The sequence below is a fragment of the Solanum lycopersicum genome, chromosome 6, assembly GCF_036512215.1.
Source record: "Solanum lycopersicum chromosome 6, SLM_r2.1".
Lineage (NCBI taxonomy): Eukaryota > Viridiplantae > Streptophyta > Magnoliopsida > Solanales > Solanaceae > Solanum > Solanum lycopersicum.
Genome location: NC_090805.1, coordinates 46651471 through 46661175, shown reverse-complemented (window position 1 = coordinate 46661175; position 9705 = coordinate 46651471). Strand labels below are relative to the sequence as shown.

Here is a 9705-nt window from a genome sequence, read left to right as displayed (position 1 = left end):
TAATGGTGACTAGAGCGTGATTAACAGCCTTCCATAGCTCCTCGAGCTGTGGATGCAGTAGATGATCGTTCTTAGACCTGAGATCTCGGGTCTAAGATGGTCTCATGGCTGTCTGACAGACTTTTTTTTTTTTTCTTCGGGCATACTAAGATGGTCTCATGGCTGTCTGACACACTCCCTTCTTTTTCTTTTGTCTTCGGGCATACTAAGATGGTCTCATGGCTGTCTGACACACTCCCTTCTTTTTCTTTTGTCTTCGCGCATAGACTCCCTTCTTTTTCTTTTGTCTTCGGGCATACTAAGATGGTCTCATGGCTGTCTGACAGACTCCCTTTTTTTCTTTTTTCTTCGGGCATACTAAGATGGTCTTATGGCTGTCTGACACACTCCCTTCTTTTTCTTTTGTCTTCGGGCATACTAAGATGGTCTCATGGCTGTCTGACAGACTCCCTTCTTTTTCTTTTGTCTTCGCGCATAGACTACACATTTTGATCTTTTTTGTTGGGGTATGATACTTTAATCTTTTGTTGTTATAGTAATGGTGACTAGAGCGTGATTAACAGCCTTCCATAGCTCCTCGAGCTGTGGATGCAGTAGATGATCGTTCTTAGACCTGAGATCTCGGGTCTAAGATGGTCTCATGGCTGTCTGACAGACTTTTTTTTTTTCTTCGGGCATACTAAGATGGTCTCATGGCTGTCTGACACACTCCCTTCTTTTTCTTTTGTCTTCGGGCATACTAAGATGGTCTCATGGCTGTCTGACACACTCCCTTCTTTTTCTTTTGTCTTCGCGCATAGACTCCCTTCTTTTTCTTTTGTCTTCGGGCATACTAAGATGGTCTCATGGCTGTCTGACAGACTCCCTTTTTTTCTTTTTTCTTCGGGCATACTAAGATGGTCTTATGGCTGTCTGACACACTCCCTTCTTTTTCTTTTGTCTTCGGGCATACTAAGATGGTCTCATGGCTGTCTGACAGACTCCCTTCTTTTTCTTTTGTCTTCGCGCATAGACTACACATTTTGATCTTTTTTGTTGGGGTATGATACTTTAATCTTTTGTTGTTATAGTAATGGTGACTAGAGCGTGATTAACAGCCTTCCATAGCTCCTCGAGCTGTGGATGCAGTAGATGATCGTTCTTAGACCGGAGATCTCGGGTCTAAGATGGTCTCATGGCTGTCTGACACACTCCCTTCTTTTTCTTTTGTCTTCGGGCATACTAAGATGGTCTCATGGCTGTCTGACACACTCCCTTCTTTTTCTTTTGTCTTCGCGCATAGACTACACATTTTGATCTTTTTTGTTGGGGTATGATACTTTAATCTTTTGTTGTTATAGTAATGGTGACTAGAGCGTGATTAACAGCCTTCCATAGCTCCTCGAGCTGTGGATGCAGTAGATGATCGTTCTTAGACCTGAGATCTCGGGTCTAAGATGGTCTCATGGCTGTCTGACAGACTTTTTTTTTTTTTCTTCGGGCATACTAAGATGGTCTCATGGCTGTCTGACACACTCCCTTCTTTTTCTTTTATCTTCGGGCATACTAAGATGGTCTCATGGCTGTCTGACAGACTCCCTTCTTTTTCTTTTGTCTTCGCGCATAGACTACACATTTTGATCTTTTTTGTTGGGGTATGATACTTTAATCTTTTGTTGTTATAGTAATGGTGACTAGAGCGTGATTAACAGCCTTCCATAGCTCCTCGAGCTGTGGATGCAGTAGATGATCGTTCTTAGACCTGAGATCTCGGGTCTAAGATGGTCTCATGGCTGTCTGACAGACTCTCTTCTTTTTCTTTTTTCTTCGGGCATACTAAGATGGTCTCATGGCTGTCTGACACACTCCCTTCTTTTTCTTTTATCTTCGGGCATACTAAGATGGTCTCATGGCTGTCTGACAGACTCCCTTCTTTTTCTTTTGTCTTCGCGCATAGACTACACATTTTGATCTTTTTTGTTGGGGTATGATACTTTAATCTTTTGTTGTTATAGTAATGGTGACTAGAGCGTGATTAACAGCCTTCCATAGCTCCTCGAGCTGTGGATGCAGTAGATGATCGTTCTTAGACCGGAGATCTCGGGTCTAAGATGGTCTCATGGCTGTCTGACAGACTCTCTTCTTTTTCTTTTTTCTTCGGGCATACTAAGATGGTCTCATGGCTGTCTGACAGACTTCCTTTTTTTTCTTTTTTCTTCGGGCATACTAAGATGGTCTCATGGCTGTCTGACACACTCCCTTCTTTTTCTTTTGTCATCGGGCATACTAAGATGGTCTCATGGCTGTCTGACAGACTCCCTTCTTTTTCTTTTGTCTTCGCGCATAGACTACACATTTTGATCTTTTTTGTTGGGGTATGATACTTTAATCTTTTGTTGTTATAGTAATGGTTAGATGTGTTGCATAGACTATACATTTTGTTCTTTTTTGTTGGGGTATGTTTACATACTTACATTTTAACATTCCTTAATAAAATGTCTGACTTCATCGGATCTTCTTTTTTCTTTTTTCTTCAGGTATGTCATACTTACGTTTTAAGACTCCTTAATAAAATATCTGACTCTATCACATACTTTAATCTTTTATTGTCATAGTAATAGTTAGATGTGTTGCATAGACTATACATTTTGATCTTTTTTGTTAGGATATGTTTACATACTTACATTTTAACACTCCTTAATAAAATGTCTGACTCAATCGGATACTTTAATGTTGTATGGTTATAATAATAGTTAGATTTGTTGCATAGACTATAACATTTTGATCCTTTAAGCATGGAAAGAGACAATTCTGGAAAAAACAGATCACAAGTAAAGGAAAAAGAGAAAAATCAAAGCATTAGAAATTGACTTGCACTATCATAAAATTGTGATATGGTCCAATAAAACTTGCCCATGTGAAAAAAAAAATGTTTCTTTTACATAAAAAAGGAACAATTTTTACTTAGAATATGGCATGTCCAAGAACCCTACAGGCTACAGATGTTAGACATGAAAAAAAAATTCACATAAAACTCTCCTTTTTTTTTTCATTTTATTGGTGTCTTTGTTAGCAACCACCATCATTCTTTTCTATAAGCATTAAAAAAAGTTTCTTTTTACATCAAAGGAACAGTTGTTACATAGACTGTGACATATCCAAGAAACACTCCACAACTTGACAAAAAAATTACATTGTTGGTGTCTTCGCTAGAAACCACCATCAAATGAGGGACCAGAATTGAGCACCACAACTAGCATCGTTGTTATCGGCTATATTCAAGATTTGTCGAAAGAGATGTCTAGGGAAATCGAAGAGATTGGAGAAGATAGCAAGAGTAGTACAATAAAAGATGCAGAAACTAATGATGTTTATGTAGTTGTTGGAAAAAATGACTTGTATGTTGTTCAATGGGCACTTGATCATGCTGTTTCCCCTGGATTTCGCGTCTGCCTCGTGCATATTTTTCCTACTATCAAGTACATTCCAACACCAGGTAACTATTGTTCTTGTACATACATATCTCTATATTCGATATATCACGTCAGCGATTCATTCAATAATCAGGAAATTCAAGAGTATATTGAATATAATGGTTCAATTTTCTTGTTGCTGCTGCTATCTCAATAGTGACAAGAATCCTAGGATTTTTCATCATATATCTTGTCTTAAGTCAGATAAAAGTTAGTTAATAGGTGAATACTTTCTAGGAACAAAGGGATGTGGAGCCTTCGATCCAGGATTTTCACGAAGGGTGTCGAAATGCTAAAGTGAATCTGCTCTTCTTAAAAAGTGAATTTTTTTTTGCTAGTAGTGAAATCTAAACACACAAACACTTTAATTTTTTGTATCTTTACTATTTCAAGGTGCCTGAAACCACTAGGCTACATCATATTGTTGTGTCATTTTACTTGTATATACGATATAATATTCCGACGAAGGGTGTCCAATGTGGCTACACGACTGCTTGGATCACTGGTAAAATTGACTCGAACTTGTGACATATAGATTATAGGTTCATGACGTGGATAATCAGCCACTAACAAGTGCATCAGGGCAGGGTGCTTATATTAAACCCCCTCAGGGTGAAGCCCTTCCACGTACCTTACATGAATGCAGGATGCCTTGCACCGATACTTGCATTAGGATAGATTGCTTACATTACACACCCCTATGGGCGCGATGTTTACCTTGCTCCTGCGTGAAACGCGAGATGCTTTGAGCACCAAGCTATTTTTTTATATAGAAACTGAGGAAAATTTGACAGCTAAGTTGAATTTTGTATGATAGTTGGGAACTTATCAAGAAGCCAATTGAGCAAAGAGCAAGTGCAAGTCTACATCAATGAAGAGAATAATAGGAGGAAGAGTCTCTTGGTGAAATACATTCGCCTATGCAACGATGCCAAAGTAGGTTCAAGTCTATATCAATCAGAATCTTCACATCCAATATTCGAAAACATTGTTACAGGACAGTTCTTGATTTTACTTTGGCTGCTAGGTACCAGTTGATACTATGCTTGTGGAAAGCAATTCACCAGCTAAAGCATTACTTGACCTTATACCTGTTGTCAACATTACAAGCCTTATTATTGGAAACAGGCCACCGCGTTCCACGAGGTAAACATAGTTCTCCACCACAACATGAAATTATCAAAGTTCAAGCATGCTATAATGCTATTATTTGTCCATTTCAGGCTAGTAAAGAATGGACAAGATATAGGAGAATATGTTCAAAAAAATGCACCAGAGTTCTGAGAGGTTAAAGTGGTTAGCCAAGTGCAGCAGCCAAAACAGAGTTGTAATCTAAGGCAGCCTGAGATTACAAGGAATTTCCTTGAATGCATATGCTTTTCCAGAAAATTCGATTGAGAAAACAATGTAACAAGTTTTCTTCCCAGTACTTTAGCTTACTATAATAGTAAATATTAAGTTTCTGTTATTAAGTTCTCTTGCATATAACTCGACGATGTTTACTTCATAAAGGAATCATTTCTACTGCAACACAGACAACAGTATTTGCTTCTTAAGAATCCTAAATGAGTCTAAAGGCAAAATGAATGGTTTACACTTGACTGAACTTAACTAGCACTTTTCACTAAAAAGTCAATTTTCATGCGTGTTTAACACTCAGTTCTACATGATAAACACTGGTATTCCAACATGTTGAATACACCATACATTTTGATCCTTCAAATTGAATTGTAATATCAGAACATTATGATATGGTCCAAAACTTTCCATGTGAGAAAAAGGTTCATGTCCAAAGAGAAATACAAAGTTTCTTTTACATTAAAGGTATAGTTTTTACTTAGAATGTGACATGTCCAAGAACCCTGTAGATCTTGACAAATTGGTGTCTTTGATAGTAACAACCATTATAATTTGCTAATTCTTTAAGCATTTATGATCTCCTATTTCCCCTGGATTTCGCGTCTGCCTCGTGCATATTTTTCTTACCATTAAGTACATACCTACACCAGGTACTAAATAGATATAGAATTATAAGTGTGTAGAGTGGTTGGCAGCCAAAACAGAGTTTTAATCAAAGGCAACATGAAAATGCAAAATGCATATTAACAGGCAAATTCAATCAAAATATTGGGAAAAAAAGAATGTAACAAAGTTCTTAAACATGTAGAGACTACAATAACAAAAAAATTTCTTCAAATCTACAATATCATATTTTACCATTTACCTTGTTTCAGATGCAAGAGTAGGTGGAACAGGACGGACCTCAGAGACACATACAGTCTCTTCTAGTGGCGCGATTTCATCATCAATCACAAGAGTCTTGTATTGGACTTTGTAATGTAAAGCGCCAACGGGGTAAAGAATAGTTGCACGCAAGTAAGAACCTATAAAGCCTAACAACTCTTGACTTGCAACCTCAACTTCATCACCAATTTGATGTGTTGTTTGTTTGTTGTCCCTTATATGCTATTTCATCTGAAATAAAATCAATTATTAATTGGTGATTGATTATCTTCAAAGTGAAAAAATGATAGTTAAAATTTGCATGCAATTGTGTTCGATCACGAATATAAATTGGAGTTATTTTAATTTTTTTTGTAAGTTAAATGGAGTGAAAAATAGAAGTAGAAATATTTTTTTGTTGCTTTTTTAAATTTTTGAAAAATTAAGAAATTTAACTTGAAGTTAATTTTTAGAATTTTATGGCTAAATGTGTTTTTCGCAGTCTAGTGAAAAACTTTCATCGAATTATTTTTAAGAAATTTGAAAAACACGAAAAAATTATTTTTTCTTTTCACTTATATTCAGGGGAAATTACGCGGCTAAACAAACTTATACTATTTAATTACTCATCATAGCTATAATTTGCTATAATTATCACTCGCGACTAACATTATACATTCATTACGTGCGATAACTTCGAGTTTATATAATTAATCATGTTTGTATATGTATAATTCGCCAGGGTATACAAATAAATATGTATCATATACAATTTTTAAACCAATATACATATATAATTCACCTCTCCCCATCTCTGCCCTCTCTCGCTCGCTTCTCTTTTCCCACTCTCAATCTCACTCGTCTCTCTCCTCCCTATCTCAATTTCGCTCACCTCTCTCCTCCCTCTCCGAATCTCGCTTGCCATTTATACAAATGTATATGTATAATATACAATTATATACATATACAATTCACCTCTCTCCCACTCTCTGCCTTCTCTCGCTCGCTATTCTCCCCCTCTATCAATCTCGCTCGCCTCTCTCCACCCTCTCTCTTCCAGTCTCGCTTGCCTCTCTCCTCCCTCTCTCAATCTCTGTTTCCATATATACAAATACCTATGTATAATATACAATTATCTAACCAATATATTCACCTTTCTCCCACTCTTCCCCCCCCCCCCTCTCGCCTCTCTCCTCTCTCTTCCAGTCTCGCTCACCTCTCTCCTCCATATAACATGTAATTACGAATTGTAATTATTAAACTATAGCTATGGAGAGTAATTAATTATTTTTAACTGGCTATATGTAAAAGTTTCCCTTATATTTACCACCAAATACAAAAATTGGGATAATTGTATACAATCACAGACTAACAATATAAAATAAATAAATAGCTACCGCTTAATTTATTTGTATTCTATAGCAAACTGTTTGTCAGTCGCTCTCTCCTTCATATTCTCGCTACAATTATCCAAATTTCACCCAAGCCCATATCTAACTACTAACAGCCCTGTCAAAACCCTAATGGCAAAAATTGCTATTGGGCCCAATCCATCGATCTTCCATCTATAAATGTCTGAAAACCCTAGACTTACCATTCTCTCACTGCCGCACTTTCCCTTTTCCCCATTTTGCCGCCGCAGCCGAGGAGAAAATGACTACCAGATTCAAGAAGAACAGGAAGAAGCGTGGTCACGTCAGCGCCGGACATGGTCGTATCGGAAAGCACAGGAAGCATCCAGGAGGAAGAGGTAACGCCGGAGGTATGCACCATCACAGGATCCTTTTCGACAAGTACCATCCTGGTTACTTCGGTAAAGTAGGTATGCGTTATTTCCACAAGCTTCGTAACAAATTCTATTGCCCTACTGTCAACATCGACACTCTATGGTCTCTCCTTCCTCAAGAGGTGAAAGACAAGGCTGCTGCCAATAAGGGTACTGCCCCGTTGATTGATGTTACCCAATTTGGGTATTTCAAGGTTTTGGGTAAAGGTGTTTTGCCTACGGGACAGCCTGTTGTTGTTAAGGCTAAGTTGGTCTCAAAGAATGCAGAGAAGAAGATCAAGGAAAATGGTGGTGCTGTTGTTCTTACCGCCTAGATTTGATTTGAGTTGTTAGTTACTTTTTTTTGTGTTAAAGTTACTGTTTTTGGATTAGTTAATGGAGATTTGAACTTGGAATTGTTTGAAATACTTTTTACAACAAATTGGCGTATAATTTTTTCTGGATCCTTGACTCTCTGCCTTCGACATTTTCAAATGATTGATAATGTTTTGACATTATTATCAGAGTTTGTGTCAATTATGCGCCTGCTGCTTAAGTTCAACAGATGTTAGGTGATTCTATGTCAAATAGAATTGATGTTCTAACAGATTATCCTCTTGGTTGTCGTTCTGATATAGATTCGATTGTTATGAACTAATTAGACTAGCCTATTCAAATGTGATTCTCTTGCATTGTCTTTTGTCAATTAGACATTCACAAGTAATTTGTTGTATAGAACTTTTGGTATCATATATTATTATGATGTCTGAATTGAGTAATTATTTAGTTTAGTATTTGCAACTAAAATCAAATAGACATTGTATAGACATTTCTTGCTCCCCATTTGTAGTAGTAATTGGAACTAGTTATCTTTTATGGAGTGACAAGTTATGGGGATAGAATCAACTAGAGCGAGTAGTGTTGGGTTGAGTGGGATTCCTTTTTTTTGTGGTTCTTTGTTTTGATAAGAATGAGTTTTGCATCTATTGCTGTAAAACATAGAGGTTGTAGAAAGTTTAAAACTAGGATGTTGTGTCCAAGCCATATCTGTAATGGTTGTGTGTGAAGTTTCTAGGATGTTTTGAGAGTGAAAGGAAAGAGAGTTTGGCCATGAAGAAGATAAGAGAAGGATGTAGTGGATTACTTGTTTTCCAGTTGATTAGCAAAAGAATGTTGTTCATTTGATGCGAAAATCGATGAGGATTGTGTGCAACGTAAAGCGTCTGCCCGTCCCCTTCAGTTTGTTTACTTTTGGATTGGGTCGAAACTTTCAGGTTTTCATGATCTTATATATGGATTTTGGTCTTCTCGTTTTCCCCCAGACTTTTTCCTCTCATAGTTTGATCTGTTGTTCACCTTGGATCTCTGTTCTTCTGCAAAATCCTCTATACATGAATGAAGTTTAGCAATGGGAGGACTTGGATGTGCTTGTTTACTTATTGTTACATTTCTTCTACCTCTGTACTATACTCCCTTTGATCTCTCGTATGTTTCGTCTATCGGGGATTTCTATATCAGTGACGTTTTACTTGCGTGAATTATGTATATTGGTGAATTTAACTTGCCATGTTTCTAACTTTCATCGACCAATTCGTCGTTGTTGACTGGCAAGAGCCTGTTTGGATTGCCATTTTAAAAGTGTTAGCTCATGGCTGTAAGTCGAAAAGGATGACTTATTTTGTGATAAGGAAAGAAATAGCACCATTTCAAGTGCAATGTGTGTGGGGTAAGCAAAAGAGGTTCTCGACATGAGTAAAATATATAAAAAAGTGTGCAACAAATAAGGAAGTCATGTTAACAGAATTAATATGTTAAAGATGCAAAAAGTAAAACAATTAAACAAAACTTGATTATTTATTAATTTTTTATATGATACCATTACGATATATTCTTGTGCACCGAGTTGAAGGTATCGACTTAATTTTATATTAATTTTCCAAATGCAGCCCCATTTCTGTATCATCTATGATTTGAGTAAGTGCATATATTTATTTATTCGATTTTATTCAGATCAAACTAAATAACATATTTATGTGTTAAAGTGGGAAGGTCTAAAATCTAACTTAACTACAGTGACATTGTGTTCAACCACTCGTTGTCTCATGGCTTATGGACGTCCATGAAGTGACAAACCGGATACTCATTAAAGGAAAACTGATGACGCCTTTATATTATAGGAAGAACAAATAAAGGGAAAGAGGGACAAAAATATCCTTCTAACTTTGATTTATTTTTTTAAATTTTACCCTCATCATTAAAATGAAG

The 9705-nt window shown here is 36.7% G+C and overlaps 2 protein-coding genes across 2 annotated transcripts; both read left to right on the top strand.

Moving 5' to 3' along the window:
• The first annotated feature begins 2890 nt into the window (after positions 1–2890).
• Positions 2891–4982, top strand: LOC101267533 (U-box domain-containing protein 52). Its single transcript, XM_004241494.5, has 4 exons — positions 2891–3475; positions 4270–4388; positions 4480–4598; positions 4676–4982. Exons 1-4 carry the CDS (start codon positions 3277–3279, stop codon positions 4734–4736), a joined length of 498 nt encoding a protein of 165 aa, XP_004241542.1. The 5' UTR covers positions 2891–3276; the 3' UTR covers positions 4737–4982.
• A 538-nt stretch (positions 4983–5520) lies between these two features.
• On the top strand, positions 5521–7904 carry LOC101268580 (large ribosomal subunit protein uL15x-like). Its single transcript, XM_069299418.1, has one exon. The coding sequence runs from the start codon at positions 7329–7331 to the stop codon at positions 7773–7775; it is 447 nt and encodes a 148-aa protein (XP_069155519.1). The 5' UTR covers positions 5521–7328; the 3' UTR covers positions 7776–7904.
• Positions 7905–9705: the final 1801 nt, after the last annotated feature.

What these genes read in the sequence shown, in the direction of transcription:
- LOC101267533 (XM_004241494.5), top strand. Translation starts at nt 3,277, where the DNA reads ATGTCTAGGGAAATCGAAGAGATTGGAGAAGATAGCAAGAGTAGTACA. An exon ending in GCCTATGCAACGATGCCAAA is followed by an intron (nt 4,389 to 4,479) that starts GTAGGTTCAAGT and finishes TTTGGCTGCTAG; the next exon opens with GTACCAGTTGATACTATGCT. An exon ending in AGGCCACCGCGTTCCACGAG is followed by an intron (nt 4,599 to 4,675) that starts GTAAACATAGTT and finishes TGTCCATTTCAG; the next exon opens with GCTAGTAAAGAATGGACAAG.
- LOC101268580 (XM_069299418.1), top strand. Translation starts at nt 7,329, where the DNA reads ATGACTACCAGATTCAAGAAGAACAGGAAGAAGCGTGGTCACGTCAGC.